Below are 27,628 nucleotides of genomic sequence, written 5' to 3' on the forward strand. Positions count from 1 at the left end.
TTGTTAACGAATTAAAAATAAACCTCCTCAAAGGAGAGAAGTCCTTGTCTGCGGAGATAGAAATTGTTTACCGAGCTGTTCCTCTCTCTAAGGGATGAAATAAGCGATAAAAAACATGGGGAAACCCCTAGGGCAGGTGATAGTATGTTTGAGGAAAACCCAAAAGTCTTTGAGCCTCAAATTTTCTCCTCGAAAGGAGGATCTTGTCAGGAAAAGCAAGATCACGGGAACCCCGGCAGAAACTGTAGATATATCATCAGTTGTGCATCGCTCCTTATGCGACCCATTTGTACCTACTCATCGTCAGGGTTAAATTTTAAGCCGGTTATCAACGCTAGCGCTGGTTCGTTCTCATCGGTCACAACAAAGAAGCAGTGTAGGTGTTTAATCACCTTAATGTACCACGATAATATTTAATGCTCAAGCACACCATTTCAATCTCCTGCTGCCACGAGGTAGCTGTTGTAGTGCTCTATAGTATTACAAGGAAAAAAGCTAGAAGTAGACTTAACACGCGTCCAAAAAACTGAAAAGGCTTTGTTGAGTTATTTTTTGGCGATTTATAGTTAGTTTCTCTAAATTTCGAGATCATTATGCGATGTCAAGTTCACAATAAACTTTGCGCATGGAGACAAGTTAATCGGTAGGGTTTACTACATATTTTATAGTAGTTTAAACAGAAACTTATGCTTCCCTTGAAACAGCATTACCCAAATCCATTTTCGATAAAACAGCGGCGAAAAAGTGATAATCTCTCTCAAAAATCGATTTTTGAACGTCGGAACAACCTTTCGCCCAACATTTTCTTCTAGCGAATTGCAATGTTCGCCCCTTGGCGGTCCCAGAAATCTGTGCGTAAACACAAGGATCCGATTACTTACAACTCATTCATTGGCAGCTGCAGCGACAAATTATACTTTTTCACGTTGAAGAGTTTATTTTTCAATTCAGTCCGATATTTTTATCACGTTTTTATTTGAGTTGAAACTGGGAGACATTTGGGAGAAAAGTATATAAAGTCAAACCTGTATCAAGTGGTCACCCTGTATTAAGCGGCCATTTTTCAAAGCCCTAAATTTGTTCCTCCTTAATCATTGAATTAAGCGGTCACCCAGCCATTCCCCGTGGGTGACCGCTTAATAAGGTTTCGACTGTATCTGCCTCGACCTTAAATACTTTGAAGCTTTGGATTCTTTTGATAGTGTCAATATGGTGTTGTTAGAAAAGGTAACCGAGTTACCTACGAAATCAACGCAAATGTGTTTTACTTCAGCTAAAGAAACCGTCATCGAAGACATCGCAGGTTAAAGTTGATCGTAGATTGACGACACAAAGGCCATCGCCTACCAAACCCGCCAAGACTGTGCGCCCAATGAAGTTGAAGGGCTCGCAAATTAAAGCCATGGTTGATAAGTGCAAAAGTTCCGATTGTGAGCGCTTGGCAAAAATCCGTTCCATGGCCGCTGATGCCGATCGAATCTTAATAAGGTTGAAAAGGGCAAGAGCTCAGCGCCAAGCCCTAAAAGAAGCCGAAGAGACCAGGATAAAACAGCAAGCACAGGAAATGGCGCAAACTGTTCAGTCTTCTTGGCAGACTTGTCGGCGGTTGAACGCACTCATGCGAGAGCGCACACGGAAAAATGAGATCTGGTTAAGACAGATTAGAGATGGAACTAGGGTTCCACAAAAATTGATTCAAGACTGGAAACCAGAATTGAAGTCCTCGGGGAAAGCCGATGACAAGGAGGCATCTTCAGCCACCGAAAATTCTGACAAAAATAAAGCAGATTTGAGAGCATCCGAGGGATGTGGGATAAAAAGTAAAGAAGTGTCAGTTACACCAGCGGATGGCTATCACATGGATGATGACAAAGATAAACAGGTATCAGAAACATTTCTTCACAAAGTTATATAACGTGTGTATGTAAACAAATAGGTATTGGATACGTTATTACAGGGTACGCTTATCTTACAGTTTAAAATAAACTCTCCTTAAGGATGTACATGCATTAAATTCCAAAAAAAGGTGTATCCTGCTGGTTAGGTTATCATATTTTCATAAGTATGGGGCTCCATTTTTGCGTTTGTGAACAGGAGCTTCGCTATTAAAATTTTATGGCTGTCATAATTTAAACTTTCCCACGATTTGTTTTAAAGGTTAACGAAACCACGAATAGTGTGTCTGATCACAGGGAAACAAAGAGAGAACACGCTAACATAAATCCAGTTCGCAAAGTTCGCGGAGACACCAAGGTCATCAAAATGAAGGTAATTATTTCAACAGTTTTGGATCCTCTCTGAAATGGGTAAACAGCTGTAGAGGTAAGCAATTCGTTGATTGCCTATACGTAGCTTGAAGTCATGCGAGGAGAGATGGTGCATAGTCCATGCTCTTAAAAGCGCAAATGTCCCAAGGTAGCCTTTGCGTACACTCTCTAAAATGCACGAATTATGATCGCATTTCAAGATAGTTTTTGCTCGGTCAGATTCCTTTTTCAATCTCAATACAAGATAAAAAAAAGTATATAGTCATGTATACGATTCATGGGTAAAAAAGATTGCGTCTGGATTTACGCTGTTAAAATATTTGAACCCTTTCACCCTGATGATCCCTTACCAATTATCCTCAGCGACCACCATACGCTTATAACATCTCTTATAACATCTCTTTACACTGTCATTCCCAATGACGAAGGTCTCCGGGCCCTCAAACATTTTTTCGATCAACGCACTGTTAAGGAACCTAGCTCTGAAACACTACTCCGTATGGCCGAACTAGTACTCACACTCAATTGCTTTTCATTCGGTGGTAACTACTACAAACAAACTAATGGCGTGGCCATTGGTACTAAAATGGGACCCAGCTACGCCAATCTTTTTGTAGGTTTTATCGAACATCAATTTTTTAGCCAATACCACGGCCCAAAACCTCAACTCTACGGCCGCTACATTGACGATTGCATCGGCGCTACCTCCTCTACCAAAGAGGAGCTCACTCAATTTATAACCGCCGTCAATTCCTTTCATCCGGCTCTTAAATATACCTGGGAAATTTCCGACAATTCTTTGGCTTTTCTAGACATCAAAATTTCAATTGAAGGCAACGGCTTATGTACTAGTGTTTACTACAAACCTACAGATTCACATAGTTACTTGTTGTATTCATCCTCACATCCATCACGCGTCAAGAACTCCATACCTTTTTCACAGTTTCTCAGACTTCGTCGTTTATGTAGTGACGACTCTGATTTTTCCGAAAAATCAGAGGCAATGTGCCAGTTTTTCGATAAACGCGGCTATCCTGTTTCTGTCGTTCAAGCGGGCTACCACCGTGCCCAACAAATCGATCGACAGGCAGCACTACAAACGGCCGAGAAGGAGAACACGGATCGCATTCCATTTACTCTTACATTTCACCCTCACAACCACGCAGTTAAATCTATCATTCTTAAAAATTTTAAATTACTCCAAAACGATTCAGAGACTGGCACTATCTTTTCGCAACCCCCACTTATTTCATTCAAACGTGACAAAAACATAGGCAACTTTTTAGTCAGGAGTTCATTTCAAACCAATGACCAATCTGGAACTTTTAAATGCGCTCGCTCACGATGCAAAACTTGTCCTTTCATTCACAACGTACAGAAAATATCGGGACCCAAAAGATCCATTAAGATCATTGATCACTTTACGTGTACCTCTGCCAATGTTATTTACTGCATAACTTGCACTTATTGCAATAAGTTATACATCGGCGAGACAGGAAGACGACTGGGTGACCGATTCCGAGAACACCTTCGCGATGTGGAAATAAATGACAAGGACGCATCCAAGCCAGTCGCTAGACACTTTAATCTTCCTTATCATTCTAAACAGCATATGGCAGTTTGCGGCCTTTCCTTACATCTAGGCAGTTCGGAAAGCCGTAAAACACTAGAACAAAAATTTATATTTCAAATCGGCACCCTTAATCCCCACGGAATCAACGAGCGCTTTTCATTCAACTAATTTATTCCTGTTTTTTCGTCATCATATTCCCACCAATGGCGTAGCTCCACTTTCTACATATATATCCATACACAACCCACAATTCCTCTAATCGCTCTGACGAAGGGCTAACGCTCGAAACGTCAGCTTTTTTTACTCTTTACGGTGGCTAATTTACGTTTTCAACCCAGTTGTTAACACTAAATTACCTTCTATACTCTCCCACCGACGCAGCACCACAGTTTCTTTAGAAACTTACCCCTTCACCATACGCTTATACTTGTTGTAAGAAACACGACATTCGCTTAAATGCTTCTTAGTTTTCATTATTTTCCTCGTCATCGGTTATCCTAACGATGTATTTACTGGAAAGTTTTTATCGATCATTTTGGAAATGGGATTTTCCTGGGTGTAAGAACCTATAAGATTTTCCTTCGTTTAGTTTCAATTATCTTTCTAGTCTTCTTCGTTTCCTTGATCTATGTCTCTCCCCACAGTCATCTCCGCGCAAAGAGAATGAGCCTTTCTTCTAAATTTCATCCCACATGTCGACACAGGCGACGTACTCCACTTTTGTTTAAGGAATTAGAATTCTAACAAATTTAAACTTAATAGAACGACTGATGAGAACGTTCTCTCCGTAGCTTAGCAAAAACAACAAGCTAGCCAATTTGCTGGATCCTTGTCCAGGCGGCGATGGATTTTACGTGTATCTGTGAGTGTCCGCCCGTTTTGCCAACTTCCTACAGATTGCAGCTTCAATAGTTTATCCTGATAGGAAAGCCGGTGTAACTTGTCTGACTTTCGATCCTGTGACGTCACTTGAAACATCAACCAAGGTCAACTATCCGACCTAATTCCTGTGCTGCTTTCCCCCAGACTCACACGGTCAATATCTCTCGATGACGTAACCGAAGGAAACGTCCGTACCGAGCTCACGCATGGTCGTGGCCAAACATAAAGGCACAAGCAATAAACTATAAAAATCACGTTTTCAGTCTTAAATAATGCGACGTGGTAAGAATCAGAAAAATACCAGACAGCAGATTTCATAATTCCATTTATTTTTGAAGAAAACAAAAATAGAGAGAATGTTAGCAGAATTTCATTCGAAAGAAGGACGAAAGCCATGACGTAATAAAAAAATTAATCATTAAAAATCATTCCTCTCTCTTTGAGGAAGAAATTCTTGTAATCTCATATTTATTTTTAGTCTAGTATTTCCTTTATGTTCCACCCTTTGGATATAGTATTTACTTGTATAGAATATTCAACCTCAAGCACAGAGGAAATATTTGCTATTTACATATCAAGAACATATACAATTTTAAGAACAAATAAATACAACTCTTGTAAGTTTTTTTCTTTTTGCACAATTGTAAATTTTGTTTCTGTATGGCGGTTTTTTTTATAATTTTTGGCAGCATAGAGGCTCTTGTAACCAAAACGAGATCATACACCATGACTCTAATTCTTTAAATGGTCATGGCGTCTTGCAAAAATGTCTATGAAAGACAACTAAGCAACTTCATTGCGCTACGCCGCTAAGTCACACAGCACGCCAACTGCGTGACTGTCACCACCAAATCACCACTCAAACGACACACGTCACATGCTACCACTGTTGAGATGGATGTAAAGTAAAAGCTTAACCCTGCGGCCTGCGCGAACTGTGAATCCCTGACGAGTCAACAAGTCCACGTAATTCGCCATCGTTAGCAAAACACGTCACTTCCCTGAGGAATCATGGTACCGAGATCATTACAGCCATTATGACGTAATATATCGGCACACTCTTTACTCCCAGCACTCTTTGCGTGCCACAGAGCTGATCGACCCTGGCCGTCGAGAATCCGCACATCAGCAAAATACTGGGAAGGAAATATAGGAAATCTACATTTAGACTATCGTATTTTACAATTTAAAATTTGGATCACCATTTTGGGTCTACATTTCGGGAAAAAGGTTCATAGCTGATAGCTTAGAATTTACGCGAAGTTCCAATCTGTGTACAACCGCTCCCTCCTCTCACAAAAAAATCGAAATCACCGACGACGCCTTCTTCTGATTTTCTTGAGGGAAGGGCCCCTACACCCAACCTATTCGGTTTTCTTTAGCTCATTTTTTCTGAAGGGTTTTTAACTTGGACTCACCCATATAAGAAGCTGCGTTATAACAATGTTTCCTAACGAGCAGCTTATATGAAGTGCGTTGCAGCCCTCTTTGTCTTCATTAACGATGTTGAGATCCTCCGGAGAACAGTGAGCCAACAAAAGAATGCACTGAGGTAGGTCCTCTTTCACTACAGCCTCCAAGAGTTGCTGTCAAAAATAAAGAAAAAAATTTAAGCCGGCATAAGCACTTTTTGGGTCGCAGATGACGCAGATGAAAGACGGAAATCAAGAGTTCTTTTCCATGTATTGTTTCCTTAAAAATGCTAAAACAAGGGCTTTAAGGTTAATTGATTGACGTGAAAACACGCCATATGTGACTGTGTTAGCCTTACGGTCGCGATGTGTATCTGTTGAGTGTCTCTATAACTCGAAGTGACTTAACTCAATCGGCGGTTATCACTTTTTTCTTTTTTTTTTTTTTAACAAAAAGCCTCCTCTATATCTAAGATCATCCTAGGGTTGTGCCTTGTAGTTTTACCAAGCATTTGAAACAGTTGAGCTTCTGCACACAATCTTTAAACGCGATAAAATTTGGTTTACTTTATTTTCAATGATAAGAGGAAGAAGGCGGGTATTCGCCAGCCCAACCAACCATTGGGCTGAAGTGGTTAGCAATAGCCCCATTCGCAGGCTAGAATGCCCCTGAAAGAGATGCTTGTCCGAGTTGAGAGGAACTGTGACAGTTGAGGAAGCAATTACTCCGAGACACCGGCCAATATTAAGGTGGTGTGTCCTAAATAACTTCAATTCCAATAAAATGTAAATGTACTTACTTCGCCCAGAGAGAAATCGCTCGGCGGAAGCTCACAAATAAACTCTTTTGTCTCATACTTCGCCCGAACCCATTTTTCTTTCTCTTCTCTGAGGATGAAAACAAATTAAAACCAATTTTGAACCATTTACCACTTTCTCTCTTATTGTAAAATTACGTGGAGGTCAGAAAACTGAATAAAAAAAGAAGCGAGCACAGAACTATTGTTATTTTTTGCGCAATACTGTCACCGTGTAACAAAATACGACTTTGCGCGAGTTGAAGTGACGTTACCCTTCGTTACCTCAAGCGAACAAACGTGATTTACCGTGATATATGTATCCGTGATGTGACCTTGTTGAAGCCACTTCACGTAACCTACGACCTAAAGTGTAATAAGGTGTAGTTCAAACCTTGGTGACGAAGCTGTTGGTTTAGTTTTGTTTTGTATTCTTCCTTCCCACACGCTGTTAGCAAGAGTGTTACCGATCGCACTAATGACAGCAGTAAGCTCCGATCTGCAACGAAATAGATTTACATAAAATTACCAAGTGCCAAAACTTTAATGACTTTATAAAAGTCTACCTTTACATGAAAAAATAACATGTCAGTGCGCAATTTGCCTGAGCGGCGCAGAAATAAATTAAAATCTATTGCGTCGCAAATCAGATAATAGGCAATTAGTTCAAGGTACCTATGAAAACTCGGAAACAAGCTATCCTATTGGGTGCGATAAAAACACGTAACCGGATCACGATTGGTTTCTGGTTTTGCATCTGATTGGTTAAGAAGGTAGTGTAAGTTTTCTAGACAAGTCGCGAAGCGCTGCGAAGTAAAACCAATGAAATTCCGGATCACTTTCCACAAGAAATTGAAAATTTTTTTAACCCTTTAACCCCTAGGAGTGACTAGCATCTAATTTCTCCTTACAATATCACCCTTAAATCAAACATTAAGGTAAAAGGAATAGAGGAAATGATCACCTACTAAAGAAGCTGTATTGATTATTGAACAAATATTCGTTGTCAGCGCCTTGGGAAATGTATAGTGAATAGTATGGAGAATATTGATACTGATGTTAGAGGGTAAAGTGTAAAAAAGTTGGTCTGTTTGTAATACTTACGGCCAATCATCCAAGTCCAATGACCGTACTCTAGACACATGAGTTCCTAGGTTCCTATGGATTCCGGAACATTCTATGCACATCAGGGCCCCGAGGTTCAGCGATACCCAGTCAGGATCTGATATGGGAAGTTAAAATATCATTTGTCACGACCATGGAATAGGAAAGTATTTAAATCCCCCTAAGGGCCTCTAAAATCGAGTCATTTTTGCAGAGATCGCGGTGGTTAACTATACTATACGTGTCTACCACCAATGCTGCGTTCGACAATTTAGTAAGAAAGGTGACAAACCCCGCGGTAACGCAAAACCAACCTAGCGCTTTGAATATTCGGATTCTCAATTGGAATACCACAACTTCGCCTGAAGAACGGTGTGCTAAATGAAAACAACGAGATCTGAGTTACGACTCCACAGAAACCTGTGCATTAATTGCCTAGCTCTTCCTATTTCTGGTCTGCGGAAAGGAATCAAACTCTTGACTGGGCTTGTCCGCAGAAATGTTCATTTTAAAATTCCCAAACTTGCCCTAGTGCCAGAAACCGTGGGTAAAACTCGGACTGAATTGACTAAGTTACCTCCAGTGAGGTAAGCTACACGTTAAGTCTTTGAGCTCCCAAATACGGCTTATTTGCCCAAAAACAGTAAGAGCAAAACCAAAATACCAACTTACTCGGTGCACCACAGTCAACACAAACTTCGTTCCCCTCCATGTTCCTTATCGATTGCATGTCCTGACCATTTGTTGAAGAACTACTATTACCACGTGACTAAAACAGAAACACGCAAAAGAAGCAAATATCACATGTAAGAACCGAGCTTAAAATATAACGTACTGCAGCAGATTTAAAGATTGAAGCTGAATGAAAAAACATTAATTTCTCTCTCTATCATTGTACCTTTTCTCTCCCGCTTTCATTTGACTGCAAACAGGACAAAATCTGTTGTTCGATTAACTGTACCCAAGCATCTCTTTCCTAAACGGAAAACATTTTATCACTAACTGAAAGTTGCCAACCTAAAACAAATAGATAAAGAAATATAACCCCAACTTAAAATATTCTGATCTAGGCTCACGGTCGATCGGTTCGAACAAGAGAGCGGATGAGCGAAAAACGAGGCCTTCGCCTGACCAGCAACGGCGCCGTTTTTCACGCACACTTAATGACTTGTTTCTCGTGAACGTAGAGATGATAACGTCACTTTCCTACGCCTTACATCAGATCGGTTGGTTTATTATAGACTAAACTTTATCCACATATACGCTTTTTCGATTCCTAATTTGAGTAAATACCTCTTGTGTTGCTGCCACAAACTGCCACGACTTTGCTTCTAGTGACACAATAGTGAACTCCCAGTCTGTCATTTCTGTAACAGTGTTGGAAACTGTTAGCTTAGTACCGATCCAAAGCGTTGAAATGCATTTTTTTTTCCCAAAAAGTCTCGGCCATAAGCCTCAACCTCCTCTAAGGCTAACACTTCACCAAACTCTGGCTTCAATTTTAGCAAATAGGGCACGTCTTGCTAAACACTTCTGATACGTCGAGGGTTAGACATAAATCTAACCTACAGCTGTATGACTCCTTTCATGTTATTCATAATCAATACGGTCGAACCTGTATTAAGCGGCACCCTATTAAGCTTTCATCCTGTATTAAGCGGTCGGTTTTTAAAGTCCCGAAATGTTTCCCCTTAGTTACTATAATTTTCACCTCTATTAAGCGGTGGTCACCTTTGAGTGGGTCTCAACGGTCTGTTTCTAATTTCTTCTAACTGTATTGAACGATCACTTCACGCAGAACCACTTCAATGAAACTAAGAAAAATCTTTCAAAATTTGATCCGTGTTCATCCCACGAAGTCAATGTTAGTAGTATTTTAGAGAGAGTTAATGTACGTAAAGAGGTCAATTATGGGAACAAAATGGCGTTTTTCATAACAACTCTACTCAATGGAACCTGCTTGAGCGGTCACCCTGTGTTAAGCACCATTCCCGCCTAATACAGGTTCGACTGTAATAATAATATTACCTGGATCTAAATCAATTTTAGGCCCACTGCCGCTTTTGACACGCCTGTGACCCTTCTTTTTAGTGCTTCCTGTTCCCACTTGCATCGGATCTACCCTTGAACCTGCCGGAACCACTGCATTGGCTGCAGCAATGGCGAGAGCTTTCTCCAGCTCATCATAGTCTATTTCACAAGATTTTGTATGTTTACTTCTTTTATTCTTTTTCTTTATGACACTCGATGACTCCATTTTTGTCGCATTTGCTCCAACATTTGTTGATGCAGGTGTAATGACTTGATTGCCGATACTGGCCAAGGCGTTGTCAATGTCGTGTTGTGAGGGAAGCGAGTTGTAACCACTGTAAGAGTCAATTCCATTTTGTGTACCGTCTATGCTATTCGTTCCGGCGTTTTCTGCGCCGCTGTTATTATTATCTGACTCCACTGGAGTTGTTGGTCTTGAATCGCCTAAAAAAAAAAAAAAAGAGAGAGAGAGAGAGAGAAAATCGCAACTTTGAGTATAGGCAAGCCTTGCCCTGCATTATCAACACGGGTTCCAACCTTCATTGGCACCCACAACCTTGGTCAAAGGTCTTAGAAAATTTATCTCCACACATTCTATCTCTCTCCACCATCATGTAATGCTGAAAGTACACTTAAATGGGAAAGAAGTTTGCGTTTGAGTTATAATCCCTACTGAAATGAGAAATGCGGGTGCTAAAACCTAGGGTTAGACAGGCAGGTTTTACGCACTTGTCCATTGTGGCAGAAGTTTGACCTACGGGTTAGAAACACAGCTGATATATATTCCAAATTATATAATAAGATCAGTTATGCACGCATTGTGATTGATTTTCACTTATGATCTATTGGAGGACAGACGTACAGATGACGTCATTATTAAAACTTTTTTTCAATTCTTTATTATATAAAACAAATAGATTCCAAGTTGCCGTGCGTCTGTTCAGTAATAGATCACAGATGACGTCAAAATGTGGTAAGAACAAGAAAGTGGCACGTGAGGTGCAGCCGAGTGTGTCACTGATGTTCTTACCATATTTTGACTTCCTCTGAGATCGATTACTGAACAGACGCACGGCAACTTGGAATCTATTTGTTAAGTATTTAGTGTGCCAAGCCCACGGGTATCTTTCTCTTTATTACAACAAGAAAACCATGCACTGGGTCCTTAAATACAGAGTCTTTCCTTTGCATCATTCTGCCTCATCTGGTAAAAGATTCCCTTTAGCCAAATTCTGTGACATACACAGGAAAACCACTCCCAGACTCTACACACACATGGCATTTCCTTCAAATTATTCTAACTCTTTTTTTTAAAAGATTCCCTTTTCAAGCAACTGCCCCTTACAAATAAACTGTGCACATTGGGAGCACTAAGAGTTTTTTTTTTCCAAGTATGCCAGTGTATTTCACTAAATTACATCTTTCAACCTTAACTCTTTCTATAACATACTGTAATTTAAAGAGGATGTCCTACCTTGAGAAGAAGTCGTTGCCTTTGGTGGCCGTTTCCCAGGAACTTTAACAGTAGTATGTTTTAATAAAATTCTCTTCACATGAACATCATCCATATAATCCTAAGCGCAATGAAATGCAGACCAATAAATCATCCTCTTCAATGAAATGCATTAGCCTATGAGCTACTACTTATTAGGGAGGACTCTTCTTCAAAGGTAGTTGAAGTTAAGGCTCCTTGGCCAAAACAATTTACCCTATCAGCATCTCTCTTGATTCAGGGGACTCCATAGAACATTCCTTTAGGAGAAATCACAGTAGTTCTAATTTCTTTGTATTACAGTAGCCCACACACAAGCTTCAACAGCCATACAAGTTAGTCATGCTTACTTCACCTTTTCTGATTATTCTACTTTGAGCTTGGACAAATCGCCAAGGAAAAATATATGGAAAGAAAATTTAACTGCTGAAAAAAAGATTAGCAACCCTTACATGGAGATTTGGGTAATATGCAAGGATGCCATCTTCTAAAAGTGTAACATATTTTTTCTTCCATTCTTTGTTGATAGAGCTGGAGCTTCTCTTTAGAAGATAACCCTAAAAAGCAATGAATAATAACTTTCAGTAGGACTGAAATAGAGTCACTTTGATAATCTTGACTATAGCTAGCTCCTGTTGCCCTTAGGGAGTAAGGAAAGCATGAAAATGCTCAATATAGAGTAATCCACCCATGCTAGAACCTAAAATGCAATTCAATTTCATTTAGCAATTTACTCTAACTTAAACAAGTTTAGGATTTCTTCTTTTTCAAACTCATTATATTCAATGACTTTCCAACACCCTTTCTGGAAATTGTTTTGATGCTTTCCATAAACTATAGTCAAAATGTTGGTTTCAATATGTAAAAATGATTGTTCAATTGAGGTATCATTTGCTGTCAATGTCTGACTGAAGGTTTGCCCATAAAAGTAAGGGTCTGAAATTTTAATAACCAGAGCAGAAATCAGTTGACTCTGATAATAACCCACTTGGATTGTCAAAACTTTACATTTCCATATGTAACAGCTCTTTAAAGAATAATACTGAGTCAAGCTATTAGAAGATTTCTGTGTCAGAAGATGCTTCAATCAAGAAGAGTTTCAAAATTGAACTCAAGTTGTGCCATACCTGTCTAATGGGGATTGATCGTCCACTCCCCACATCTGTGTCTATGATGGTATCTTTCTCCTTCTTCTCTTTCTGCAAAAGTATATTTGTTTTTTGTTTTCAGGTTGCAAGTTCTTTTCTGAACATAGTGAAAGTTGTTGTAACCATGTATGATTTAGCAGCTCTTAAACTTTTCTTTTCATTTTCTTAAAAAAACATGTATTAGAGATGAAACATAAAAACTGCATAAAACCAACAGAAGATATGCACCCTGCATCAAAAAGGTCAAAACAATTTTAGTAATTTGTTCTTGACTGTTACTTTGACTTAAAAACATAACTCAAACATTACTCTCTCACAAAATGCCCACACTTTGAGTATACATAGTAAACTGAAATTATTTTTGAGTAAAATGTAAAACATTGATTGGAAGCCTGAAATAAGCAAAATTTTAGACAAATTATAGCAGATCATGAAATCACTGTCCAAAACTTTCTAATTTCAAGACCACAAACTCCAAAACTTGATTTACCAAAAACATATTTCATCTTTTAATGAGCAATAACAAGATCCTGTAGATAACATCTTCATCTGATTCTGACCGAGAGAGAAAATAGTGATGTAAAAAATAGAGGATACCATGGTACATACCGATGAACTGAAAAGCATTGTCCTCCGTCTTGTAGAGCGTTTTGTGGATGATGATGGTGTTGATGTCGCACTGTTGGTGCTGCTGTTGATGGGACTGTATGACAATGCATTTGAAGAATAGTGATCAGGAGGGTCCTTTGCTGTGGGTGAGTGGACTGGGTCAAATGATGTCAGAACTGGACTTGTCTCACCTCTGGCTTGAATCAACTTTTCAATTGCTGTAAAAAGAAAAAATTCAGTTTGTAATTACCAGTCATGGTAGACATGGTTGTCCAGTTGTTATTACACAGGACTCCACATCAAGGGGTCTAAGTTTGCTCCGTGGTTTAGGAAGTTGCTTTGTGTCTTTAGGCAAGGCATCAACCTTCACAGTCTATCTCACCAAACAGGAGCATACATGGGTATCAGGGAACTATTAGGGAGCCCTGAAATATACCAGGGGAGAACCTTTGGTGCACAAAGGGGAGTAGCAATATTTCTTTTGACTTCAGGTTACATTAACAGGGATAAGCTCTAATGCTAAGGGCCTCTTAGCTCTTGCTCAAATTCTTCCTACATAAAATTATAGAGACCCTTTTACTCTTTGGAGTAACTAGCTTCTAACTTATCCAAAAAAGCAAGTATAACTGACGAATTAAACAATGTGGTCACAGAAAAAAGCAAATGATCACCAACTAATGAAGCTCATAATAATTGAAGCAAATTCTCCTGTCCATAGTGTAATAAATGTACACAAAACAGTATAAAAAATGAAACAATTTTCAAATCTGAAATTTCAAGCTCCAAAGAGTTGGAAATGAAGGTAGAAATGGCTTTGACCTTTCACATTGTAAGGCATCAATCATAAAATAGTTAGCTTTACCCACCATAACTTAGATACAACAATTTCTTAGTTAGAAAAATATTTTCAATTTCATATTCTCTGAAGGACAGCACATAATTTCACTTTGAGACATGACCTTACACCCATACCATTTCTAATCTGTCCAACTAGTGAACCAAACATGCTTGGTTTAGTTACACTTAACATCATAAGTCATCCACAGCAAGCAAATCAGTTTTTTTTTCTAGTTGAAATGGAGATGTCAAGGAAAGTTAAAGACTAAGAAGCAACGCCAGATGCTTTCTTATATAAATACGTCAACAGGTGTCTTGGCTGACAACAAAATATGGAATGCTAAATAAATCAAATAAATTCCCAGTATTGATAAGAATCTCATAATCTTAGATATTTACCTGTTGATAATGTGATAAGCATAAGGAAGCAACATGTGACTTTCAGTCAGCTCCTTTTCTTAATGTATTTAAATTTTTATTTTCCTTTGTTGGTTCTCAGTTGTTTTTTGACCATTATACAATTTGTAAGTCTCATTCTTAACTAAACATCCTAATAAGAAGCATTTCAAATTTCAAGTACAAGAGAGTACTGCAATCTTTCCCAAGTTTAAAACTTGGGAAAATCAGAAAACAGAAAATTCTCTGTTCAAACAACAGATCAGTTCATGATTTAAACATCAAGCAAATCAGTATTGTTCCTTCTGTGCCATCTAACTGCAACATTTCCTAGATGACACGTTAGATTTTTTTTCTTTTGATTTAGGAAACAAGGCAAAGAAACATGATGTTGAACAGGTTTGAAAAATTCAAAATGAAACACACTCTTGATACCAGACAAATGGGATTATTATTTCAATGGCAAAGCAAACAGAATTGACCCGCAATTAAATTCATAGGACATCCAATACAAATCGCTAATCGAATTTCCTGCTGGTAAGTGCTGGGTGTTGTTGCGATTGAATATCAGTTCAAATTTAGAGAAAGTTGTAGTTTAATCTGCTTCTGAAGCTGGCTAAAAACATCTTTTCCATCAAATTGAGAGTCTGAAAAAACTACAGTGAAAACATGGCCGTTTTTAGCCACACCACGCCAATAATTAAGCGAAACCTTTACGAAACACGTGGGTTAACATTACCCAATAAAGTTATACAACATCAAGACCGCCATCACCGTATGAGAAAGGCAAACACAAAAATTGCACTTCCTTGGCACGAAAAGCTGAAACCGTGACAAATTTTGTCTTATTATATCTACGCTGAAGAGAGACAGAAAGGGAAATTACTCGATGACAGATCACTGAAATTTGCCTTAGAACTGCGAAGGCGATCGACAATAAAAAGCCATTTCCTCAGGATACGAAAAACACGCCTCTAATGTAGATCACATCACATGTACAAGATGTGGTGGAATTTGATCGATAGTCACACATGTAGGGCTATTTTCATCGCAAAATTATCACAATAATAAACCTATTAAAACCAAAAATGACTACTGAAGCGCTGGAATATGCTGTCAACATACAGTTATTAACATGATAAGTCGGAGACCTAAGATTGCAACCAGCCACAGTTCATCAAAATGTTTACTTCACTTTCACAAAAACAAATTTCGTTTCTTTACGAGAGTGCTTCTAGAAAATAATTTGAATGATTTTATACAGGACTAAGTAAGGGAGCTTTTTTCCAGTATTTGAAATATAATATACTGTCTGCACACGAACAAAATCGACTTAGAGTTACCAATATTATGTTGAAAAACACGCGCGCACTTAAACTTATTTATATCAATATCGAAGAAAATGAGTCACGTCTATTATCAAGTGTACAGTTATTAAAGATAAATTTAAGGGAAATTAACAGGCATGAACGCACGATATATAAAAATAAACTTCACAGGAAACTGGCTAGAAAAAAGGGTACAAAACTAGATGACCTCAATCAAAGCTCAAAACTGAAGGGATTCAAAATTTTAATATTCCGCATGCACTTCATTCGCAGTTGAATGTAAACAACAATTTGCTGATACAAATATCGCCGTAAATTCCCCCCTTTTGTACTCCAAATTAATTTTACGGTTAAACGACGATACCTATCAGTCTTCCTGCTCACGTACTCAGATAAAAACAAACCGAAATACCCTCAAATACTTCGCACGTTCTGAGCTGGTACTTTGCACTTGAATCGAAAGCTGCACTATTTATCTGCCACCACCATGAAATGTACTCTTTTTCAAATATTACCGGTATGATCGTCGAGAAAAAAAAACACACACACACTTACTTTCCAAATCTGTTACGTCCTTGATGACATCGTATGATCCAGAAAGCTGGAAACTTCTCCGCATCATCTTCACAGTTTCAAGCGTAGTTTATACATGTGAAGTACTTTCATCAAATTTTTTACGACCACGACTTGGTAGTTACCTAGCCGAGCAGATTCGCGCTCTATAAAGCTTGAAAAAGTATCAACATAAATCGTACAAGGTACAAAGGCTTGATTGAGTAATTTCCTCAGATAACAGATGTCTGTACTGTGGAGAAAATTCCAAACTATACTTCTTTGACACACAAAAGAATAATTCGTGTATTGTTCCGATCTCCGGCGGAGTCGTTCGTTGGATGTATTTTCAATGTGCCCGCCTTGTACACGTACAGGCTAGAACCTACTGCTTCTTTCCAAGGCGTTGTACCGTCAGAATATCCAAAATATTTCCTCATAAAGGACTTTTTCTCTGATTTAACTTTGAAAAAATCACACAGATTTCTTCCCATCAATCGGTCGATTTCAGTCGACTAGGGCATGATTCTTGGTCAGCGGCTCCCACTTTAGCAACAACATTTCATTTTCGCGTTTCGGATTACTTAAATATTTGTACAGGCCTGAGATCACAATTACAATGGCAAATTATGCTAAACAAGAAAAATTGCGCCCTGAAAATTGACATTATACGAATTTAATAAAATTTGCAGTTGTATTTGACACGTTTACAGAAGCCTGAAAAAGTAAGGTTAAGTTAATGAAAACTGCCATACTATATTTACTTATTACAATATGGATATCATTTCCGGTTAAGTCAGAAGACAAGCGCGAACACTTCCGGTCAATTTGCCGATTTATCCACAGGCTCTTCCATTTTAAAACAGATTTCTTACAATTTGAGGCTTCCGGCGAAAAGAATGATAAAAGCGGTAAAAATTCAAACCATTTTTTCATGGAATATTCCAGTCGGTGACAAATATTTGTTCCTTCTCTCACAACGCAACCTATTTTATCAAATTTATCCTCTTCATTCGGAGATCACACAACGAATTTCCCATAAAAAAAAAATAAAACAACTCACAAATATTTTATTGTCTTATTGGGAGTGAGCCATCTGGGGTTGAAAAACGTTTCCATCAAACCCTTCAAGCATCTCGTGTTCATAATTCAATCATCTAAAAGTCCAGTAATTAAGATATGGAATCACATGAAGCTAAGAACCTAAGTGCTCTAAAATTATTGAATCTGACACTTAGTGAAAATTAATAGACCCAAATGCAAAACAGATCTCATAAAAAAGCTTTGCTTGAATTTTTTTCCCATCAGTTTTGCCTTTTTTGTTAGCTTTTACTGACCAAAAACCAATAAAGTCATGTAAGAATGTAATCAAACTTTGACTTCGGATGGTTTAATGTTACAAATCTAGCAAAAAAAGTTTTCGTTACAGCAGGAGTAGTGTGACAGTTCCTTGCTCTAAATAAACTCATTTGAAAAAGTCTTTAATACAGTTGACCTTCACGGTATGATGATTTAACAACTTTTATTTAATGACCCTTTAAAACAACCGACGTCACGTTTTGTCTATCCTAAAAAAAATTCAAGCCCCATGAGAGTCAATAGTTTTAATGCGGAAGAGAATTTAAGACCAATCAAATTTTGCCGTAAATCTCTCGTACCGTTATATTTTAGACAGATCATTCCTAACTCCCAATACACTAGTATAAGTAGCACCGAGTTGATCGGTGGAATATGAAAATCTGTATGGAAACCCTTCAATGGCCACGAAATATACCCAAGAACGTTACTAGTTCATTTGTGTATCTTGTGGGATTTTTAAGGAAAACAGAGAACACGACTCATAACCTTTTCATGTTTCGCGCTACCCACGTACGCACATTTCTTTCTCACGAAGTTCTAACAAACTGTTATCGTAGTTCGTGTGAAATGATGGACAAATACTCTGAAGAAACCTTTCAGTGCAATAATACATATACATTATTATGTCTCTAACTAAGTGACGAACAAAGCCCCCTTCAAAAATTCGATATGAAATATGGTTAAGTAAAGTACCCGCCGATGAACTAATTAAGAGAACAAAAGTGGGTAACGACAACTTCAAATTAAAGATTAAAAAGTGGGGCACTTAATGAAGATTTTGGGTTTGCAACACTAATGAAGAGTAGATAAAGCTTTCCAGATTAGACTTTTATCGCCATGAGATGTTTATCGCATAAACTCTTTTGTTCATTAAAAAAAGAAATCTATTGAAGCAACACTCGTGAGCAAGCATGAACTTCAATAACAATTTAGAAAAGCAAATGAAACCATTACTTAATACGGCGCGGCCGCACAGAGACGGTTTCTGTACGGTAATGTGCGCAGCAAGGCATAAATTACCAAAGATAGCGGCAAATATTCTAAATACCAAACACCTAAGTATTACCAAGAACCTACTATTTTATAGCGTTAGCCCGAAATGTCCTCAAGGTTACGACTTATCAGATTGAGAATTGTTTACTAATGCTTCAGAGAAAGCTTTTTTCGATACAGAAAGACAGATCCGGGGAGAGAACTCAACTCGCTTCACCCTACGGGAGTCCTCTTACTTGTTAGAAACATCTTTCCCAACTACCTGAGCTTTAAAAGTACGGAGTGATTGAAAGCGATATCCTTCCCTAGTTTCAGACCAGAAGATGTTATTTCTCCAAACTTTTTCAGACCTGAAATAAAGTTTGTTCACCAACGAGAACATGTCAACGATATCTTGCTACACCCTACTTTCTTAACTGGGAGGTGCTTCACGTTAGTTCCACGTTCAGCGTTTGGAGGAAACTAAAGCTTCATTCCCAAGGTTCGTGACGAGTTCCCTACCGGTTGGAAATCCGTGTGTTCAGGTTTTCCATTTAAAGTAACCAGTTTCGACGAACGAAAATTTAGACGCCGAGTCTGCATAAGTCAGGGTTGATTTTCAACTGGAGCGGTCAAATTTTGACCTGCGCCTCTGTGCAGCAGAGGCGTGGTTGACATGGATGCAGACCTACAACGCCCAAAGACGCCATTCTGGATTTATTTAAATAGCTTTCCTACACGAATAGATGATAACACCACTCACAAAACTTAAATGTTAATGGGTTGGTCAGTTCTTCATAAATACTGAATGGTTCCATTTAAACATAATGGGCGGTCAATGTTTCTAATCGGTACAAATTCCTTCTGTAATAAAAGAGTGTGGCGTCAAGTTGATCGTCAGTCTTCAGGCCGTCAAAAAGTCACTGATGACTCTAAATTGTATGAATGAATTACTCGTTCACATACCCTCTATGATCTTCTTACCGTACACGTGGGAACCTTCGCCTACCCCTGCCCCATATTTTCGCCGCCACTCCTCCAGGAAATAAGCTACTTATAACTGAACTAACCTGTAGTGAAAACACGATCCACATTGTCTCCCGTCAGGGCTGAAGCCTCCAGATAGACACACTGCTTAAGGTCCGAGATAAGCTTCTTTATTCGATTCGTGGCAACAATGCCTGGTTGTTCGATGCTTGTAACACCATCTGTTTCAAAGCGATCAGTGAAAAAGATTGTCACGATCTACTAGTCTACTTTTGAACTTTTTCAACAACTTTCGTGTATCTTCCCTTATCCCCCAGGCAACAATATTTGGAGGGAAAGGGGGGACTTTCTAACAACTTAAGTTAATTATTTTTCTACTATAACTTTCATTTATCTCCTTCTATCCTCCCCCCTCCCTCCCCTCCCAAATCAATGTTTCCTGAAGCTACAAAAATGCACTGATTTCCAGCAACATTGTTTGAAGCGAAAGGGGGGGGGGGGGGGGGCTTCTAATAACTTGTTGGAGAAGAATTAAAATATTTGTGTTAATTATGTCGAATGGAAGGTTTTCAACCAACCTTCTATAAGGCAAGGCGTGCAAACTATTTTTGCCACTAACTGTAATTCATATAAGAACATTTAGCCTCAACTGCATCCATTTTTGGCCTGAGGAGTGCTTAATTGAATGCAAACATGACAGATTTCTCTTTAAATCCATACATATATATAACACATAATAGAGCCCTGTTTCTGCACTGTATTGGTATACACTATGGCTGTAATTTTACAATGAATGATTTTCTCCAAGTTTCAATACTCAAAATGCTTTGGTTTGTGTTCCACAGCAATAAGACGATGGTGTATTTGCCAAATATGCTTACCAGTTAGGGCGACCAAAACCACAGGAACATCAGAGATGTATTTTCTGTACTGGGCCATTTTGGCGTAATACCCTGATAAAACACTGAAGCTCAGCTCATCGTCCAAGCTGAATACAAATATGACTGCTTCCACCCACTGAGTAAACTGTAGAAGAGAAGGAAAGCAAAAAAATTTTAAAACAGTGTAGGAATTTGTTGAGAGAGAAAGCTGCCTCACCAGCAGGGTTCCCACCTTTTTGTGGTCATAAGATTCTAAAACTTTTTGATATCATCACCCTTTCTTTTTAGCCTGTTCTGAACTCTCAGTTTGCAAAGACAAGCCAAGATGCTGACAACTGACAAATGCAGGGCTTGAAATCAATGCTCGCAAACTTGCAAATTGCTAGTGATTTTGATGGGCTGCCAGTGAGAAAAATATCCACCAGCAAACATTTGTTAGTTACAATCATCCATGTCTTCCAAACATGCAATAAATAGGTGGTGGCTGTCAGGACAATGACAAAGGAGACCAAATATATAATACCTTTTTTATTAAACTTTTCAGCTCATTAATAGCTTTGAGAAACATCTCTGTATCAGATATGGTCACTGACATTTCAAAGGGAGAGAATTTGCTAGTGGTCTCACCAGTTTGCTGGTGAGAAAAATCTTACTTGCAAAACTTGGCAAGTGGACTAAAAAGTTAACTTTGAGCCCTGAAAACGTAGTTGTAAGGTAAATTACTAATCCTTTCAAGATTTTTGCCTTTCCAAAATGATGCCCACTCTATAATAAAGGCTTTTTGTCTTTGCCTCTCTCAAATCATTCCCCCAGACTTTCCATGACCCATATCAGGAGTTTAAAGTCCTTTGCAAACCAAGACCATAGCAAAAGTTTTCTCAGCAATATTCATTGCTGCTATGCTTATCAGTCATGAGACATGTATAAAACATAGCAACAGGAAAATGGTCTAAAGTAACAGCATATGTTCTCCATGTCTGTATAAAAATAAAAACTAAGTCTCTCTCCTCATGCAACCATGGAGGTGTATATAGAACAAAATACCCTTTATTACCGTTGAAGAAGTAGCCAATAGCATTCTTTTCACTTTTCCCAAAGCACTTTCAAGCAACATTCAATAACAAACTGCTCATCTTTGACACAGTACCTGCACATCAGGAGGTCCAGTCTCATTTCTTATCAACAAAAGGTGACTCTGTCCTTCATAACACACTTCCTTCTTGTGACGTCCGGTAAAGGAATCTACTTTGGCATATTCACCAGTCAGATATCTGTGCAATAAGTCAGATTTTCCTGAAACAGAGCTGCCAACAATGCCCTGTGAAGGAAATATAAGTGATTTCAAATACTTATCACTTATCATAGTGAAGTAATAACTGTATAATCAGATGTACAGGAGGTTAGAAGAAAATGATCTGCCAGCATCACAAGTGTGACAAGTTATCTTTAATAAACAATGGTCTCCTAAGATAAATAGAGATTTTCTACTTCTTAAAACACAAATGCCATGAGAATGAAGCAAGGCAAGTTTTCCACATCTAAATGCTCTTAGCAAGCCAAACGAATGAGAACTGCTTTCCTTGCAAATGACCTTGGGTAAAATTGATATTTTTGGAGGTGTGAAGAGTACAATAAAAATGATACATTAGGTAAGGAGAAAAAAAAACTGATAAAATCAAAAAATCTCATAGAAATAGGAGTAATTATCTGTTTCATAAGTTACCAGTAATCTCTTAATTGCATCTAGAAAGTCATCAAGATGTTTCCAGAGATCTAAATAATAGAAGCAGGGATGGCTATGGCACATTTTGACTTCCACTTTGTAGTTACTTATTTCCCCAACTTTATGTAAGAATGAGATGAGTCTCTCAAAACACAAATCTACCAGTTCCATGTAATCTCCACAACATATGTGCAGCAGATTATAAAAAGAAAAAGCTAGTTAATCATCCTGGGCTCACCAGTCTTAGTTCACTGCTACTGTCCACTCTTAGTGTTGTAAACTCAGGGCTGTTGAGGAATGATTCTAAACAGGAAAAAAAAAACAATCAGCAATCATGATTAATAGTCTTAGACAAGCATTGGATGTTGCTACATAGCAACACAGTTTCGTTTGTAAAAGTACTCTCCTTTATTTAATTTTTTAGGAGGAGGTTGGGAAGCTTTAATCATTTATCAATTGCAGTTTACCTATGAGGATCAAATAATCACATAATCTTGGGTTAGTTTACTTCATTTTGGGGGGGGGGGGAGAAACGATTCTTTGCTCTGTCCTTCTCAGATGATCAGTAGGTTGGAATTGAAAGTGAGAGGAGGATACAAGAGGGTTCTGGTTAATATTTGATGAATGGTTGAGATTATTTTCCCATCAATTTAACTCCTCAATCTAAATTTCTTTAAAAAAACAACAACAAAACTGCTACATTGTAGCAAACCTCCAGAAAATTTTTGGCAATCAGCAAGTCATTTGTCAAGCCAAGGACTAGTTTTGATCTAACAAGAAGCCAGTTCTGTCCAGGGGATAAAACTTTTTTTTTTCCTAGGTCACAGAATTTTAATGATGGATTGTAAAGGGACTGAGAAAAAAATTTAAATTTTGACAAACAGTTATCTGATTACATGACAAAGATTATCCATGCATGGATACCAACATACAATTGTCTACCATAATGTTTCTTAAACAATATTGCATTCCTCCAAAGAAAAAAAAACAAACTATTTTTAAAATTCTTCTCATGTGACAAATTTAGGTTTGAATTACACTTTTACAGTAATATCATAATTATTTTCTTGTCCCAATGTTTTCTACTATTTGGAAATGAAATATTTCTTTTTAAGTCTGTGACTGAATTAGACATTACTTACTTAGTGGTGCAAATTAAGTATCGATTACAGCCAAATTTTGATAGCATCTTGAAATAACAAATGTCACAGTACTTGAAGATGAGTGTTAGTTCCTCAAAACAAATTATCTTGGAACACAGAAATATTTACATCATTAGATTATATTGGCATCTTCAACATAAAACGCAAATAATTTCAAAAATCATAGGGGGAAGATATTCAAATATCCCATTAACCACAGCCGCATTTTTTTGAAGAATTCAACGTAACGCACATGTATAATTCGATGTAAAAATGTCTGTGTTCTAATATAACTCTAACTTTAGCACATTCACTCTGTTAAATTAAAACAGTTCGTTGTTTACATCCATTGTATTTTTCTCGAGAGGCAGGAAGCCTATTTAATTTAGATTTACACCACAACAACATGCAAATAAGATACGATCGTATTTAGCCGGCGAATGTACAGCGCAGCAAAATACATTTATTCCAAGAATTTTCATGGTTTCAGTCATCAGTGAAATTGACATCAGATAATCGAACAACTGAAACGAACATCAAGCTAACAATAACCATAATTTTACGACGTTCTTTGAGAAAACACTGAAAATTAAATTCACTTTCGTCTTCCACTGAATAAATAAATAGTTCACGGACAAAATGCAGTGAAATGGAGGAGTCAACACTGCACTTTATGCGCATACCAAGCAAAGTCCAAATGGCGTGGCTTATCGACGAATAGACTTTTTATCTAAACCAGTCTTCCTAGCTCGAAAATGTCGTCTGGTTTCGTTGTTATGAAATTAAGAGTTCGGATACAAATACCTACAGCAATATTTAACGTTGAAAAATATAAACTACGCCATAAAATTTTTGCAACACGATGCCTTCAGGAACACTCTGTCACGGCTTGTATCACAAATCAAAGTTTTGGCGCCTGAAATTTATTTCATAAATCCAATTTAACCGACCATTCCTCTATTGCAGCTTTACCAAATGAAAAATAATCTGTTTCCCAAAAGATAGCAGCTTAACTTGTCTCATGGTAGATTTTAAATTTGAAATGCGGGATTCAAGCCTTTTTCAAATTTTTCCAACAGTACCTGCAACTGTACTAACACGATTTGCGAACGTGCCCGACTTAGGACAATAGCAGCAAAAGTTTCTATGAAAAATATCATTTGAAAGCCACTACAACACAACACTAAAAGTTCAGAATTTTGCGGCGTCTAAGTTGTTTATAATTCGCTATCTGTCACAAAAATTGCACAATCAAGTAAGTCGGTTTTGTGTTATCATCCTAGACATACAAATACGTTCATGCTTGCGTTTCTGCGCTTACTGCAATTTTTACGAAAAGTACAAGTCCTATTGGATAGACGTTGATAATTTCTTCTCGAACAGAAATTACAAGAAATATAATTTTTACTTCATAATTCGACATGGGTACAAATTATAACATTCAATGTATTTTAGAGGCATAAAAACTCGAAGTTTTCTACTTACCCTCTATGCGATTCACAAGCTCTCGAATTTTCCGTTTTAGAGGGACGTTGTCGATTCTCTCCAAAAGGTCGTACAGAGATTGAATATTTGGGCTGACTGACTCGAACCTCTGGGCTTCTTGCCTCATGGCAAGGGCCTCTAGAGAATCAGAAACTGGCATTTTTGTCGCGAGTTTAATAATGACTTGGCGAACGACAAAAAGATACCTATTTCTTTGATCCGCGAGGCGATCAGAACTCAGCTGTTTTGTTGTGAATATATTGGCACCAGTGTCACGCAAGCGTGGGAGCGAGGCACACGATCCGCACGAACAAAATCAATCAAGCTTCGGCGTCCGACGAAAAACTTCACTACTGTTGTTTATTCATAATATGTTTTAATACAAGGCCTCAAAATTTGGGATTTTTGGGTTGCTTTAGCCCTTCCATGGTGACTACGATGAAAATTAGGCATTTTTGGAGTCTTATACCTTAAAATCGAGTTTAGGAATTGGTCGAAAGAACCTTTCAGGAGAGCGAGGTTTGCGTATACATTACACTTTCTGTTTTGTTCACCTTTCGGCCATACCTCCACTCATTACACAATAGCAGGTTTCTATCCTTTGGTTGGGAAAGATCTAATCTCATATCCGACGGAAGGTTAATCTGTTCTAATCTTTCAGATGCTTAAGATAATTAGCATGGAACATTTAAATTATGACACGAGAGCACTCGTGTTCTAAAATCCTGCCAAAAATTTAGGACATACTTAAAGGAGGGCCAGTCTCAGCCAAAGCTCTCAACATTTTCTTTTGTCTCATGAAATAAAAAATAACTGAACTCGGACAACCTGTTCTAACCTTTCTTTCACGCACCGCTCAATAGTTTTCCGCTTTTGGTTTGTACAGTCACACAGAAAGTAAAATTCCAGTTCAGACAAGTGTGATATGTAGTTGAAAAGGATCAAATAAAGAGTAATATCGAGTTTTTATCAATTTTTTTGACGAACCGCTCCGTACTTTTTCCGTTGCCCAGACTTTCACCTTTGCAAAAATCACTCAATAATTGAAACTCAAGCTCGGACAATTGACGAAATGGAAGAGGGTCATACGTCAAAAAAAAAATTTAAAAAAATTAATAGATAAACAGATACATGTTTTCAGGATTGAGGAGAGCACGTGGGTCCATCGTGCATTTAACAATCGCGATCGCGAGCTTTTCGCGGTGTCAGAAGGTGCCACTTTATTTTTGGCAATGGAAGGGAGAAATGGACGATAATTAAATCCCTGAAACATCCACACAATGGAAAATAAAAATAGAATTTTAATCATGCACCAAATATTTTCCCTTCGGATCAAATGAATGTTTAGGCAGCTTTCAAAAACTGCTCTGTCACTTGTTTTCAGGGTAACTTTCCCATCAAAAGCATGGAAAGACGGCTATGCGTGTTTTATGCGACGCGTATCTTGTCAACGAAAAAGCGGTACTCAGCAGTTATCGAGATCAGGCCCAAACAGGTAAACTCGTAATTGCCAGAAAAGGTTACATGGAAACTGAAAGTATTCGCCCCGTGGTTCGCGCAAGCGAGTGACGGATCTCTTGCGCGCGCGTTTTCACGATCAAAGATGTGCCAGAGAGAATGTCGTTACTCATTTGCAGCGCTAGCATTAGACACAAAATTTACGTACTTCCTACGGCAGTCCTTGCTGGAGCGTGACCACTGACTGCCTGTCCATTCTCAGAGAGAGTAGAACCGGTTAGGCCATAGGCAAATTTGTCAGATCTCAAAACTGTTTAAGAGGCGGGGGTAGGGTTTGTCATAAAAGATGTGTAGTCATAATGTCTCGGTTAATGTATTGTAGGGGTTTGGGAAGGTAATTATCAAGCATTGATCAAACTTTCGAACCATCGCTATCCTTACGTAGACCGCATGATGAAATACTTGATTAACAATAAAAAAGCAATTGATCATGCAGAATGAAGATTGCGGAACTATATCAACTTTATCGATCAGTAAGGGTAAAATGCCTTAACATTGCTGTGGATCAGTTATCCAGTCTGTTGATAGTTCGATACCAAATACATCGCTGGTATCCATAACAATGAATCGAATAAACAGCGTAGCGATATGGCATCAGTAGCACTTTCATTTGCGCGACGAAGTGAAACGTTTAATATGACGTTTAGTTTGTTTACTTATAGTGTGAAATTTTAAAGACTGCAAGTTTTCATCGAAATTCATTCACTTTACAGAAATAAACACCTCACTGTGGGCTGAATCACAAGCAGCGTAATGATGGAGTTAATATCTCATTTAAAACATAAACTGTTGGAAGGCAAGAATGAAAGAAGTAACCGGTAGCGACAACCACTTTCGCTGCTTCCTTTCGATTAGATTTCTGATCGAGGTTTTCGCTATTCTTCGATATGAACAGTAAGAAAAATTATGAAACAAACATCAACTAAGTTATGCTTATATTTACCTGGGAAAAGTCGTCTTCCACAACGGTGTATGAGTAAACAATTCATCTCCTTAACCCCTCAGATTCAACAACATCAACATAGTGTCTTCCGCCCCCCAATATCAAGACACCCCGAGGAAGACTGGTAACGAAAGGCTGTATCGGTCCATCAGGAAAGTTTGATGAAGCACTCAACTCTTACAGACCATTT

General features: G+C 38.2%; 2 protein-coding genes across 3 annotated transcripts; one reads left to right on the top strand and one right to left on the bottom strand.

Moving 5' to 3' along the window:
• The first annotated feature begins 1,256 nt into the window (after positions 1-1,256).
• Positions 1,257-5,395, top strand: LOC113672312 (uncharacterized). The gene is made up of 3 exons (XM_027188586.2): positions 1,257-1,882; positions 2,158-2,268; positions 4,632-5,395. Exons 1-3 carry the CDS (start codon positions 1,373-1,375, stop codon positions 4,704-4,706), a joined length of 696 nt encoding a protein of 231 aa, XP_027044387.2. The 5' UTR covers positions 1,257-1,372; the 3' UTR covers positions 4,707-5,395.
• LOC113672327 (arf-GAP with GTPase, ANK repeat and PH domain-containing protein 1) lies at positions 5,035-27,628 on the bottom strand. Of its 2 annotated transcripts, none has more exons than XM_089182463.1 (18): positions 27,439-27,628; positions 22,589-22,653; positions 21,775-21,945; positions 20,628-20,772; positions 19,830-19,967; positions 13,316-13,533; positions 12,686-12,757; positions 12,011-12,115; positions 11,541-11,640; positions 10,064-10,510; positions 9,329-9,402; positions 8,934-9,011; positions 8,708-8,804; positions 8,036-8,153; positions 7,326-7,430; positions 6,935-7,022; positions 6,141-6,308; positions 5,035-5,858 (listed from the first exon to the last, which is right to left on the bottom strand). In XM_089182463.1, exons 1-18 carry the CDS (start codon positions 27,482-27,484, stop codon positions 5,703-5,705), a joined length of 2,391 nt encoding a protein of 796 aa, XP_089038589.1. In that variant the 5' UTR covers positions 27,485-27,628; the 3' UTR covers positions 5,035-5,702. The 2 variants fall into 2 exon arrangements, with proteins under 2 accessions (XP_089038589.1, XP_027044403.2); XM_027188602.2 differs by lacking the exon at positions 27,439-27,628 and adding an exon at positions 24,978-25,247.

The sequence above is a fragment of the Pocillopora damicornis genome, chromosome 9 (genome assembly GCF_964200805.1).
Source record: "Pocillopora damicornis chromosome 9, jaPocDami1.2, whole genome shotgun sequence".
Classification (NCBI taxonomy): domain Eukaryota; kingdom Metazoa; phylum Cnidaria; class Anthozoa; order Scleractinia; family Pocilloporidae; genus Pocillopora; species Pocillopora damicornis.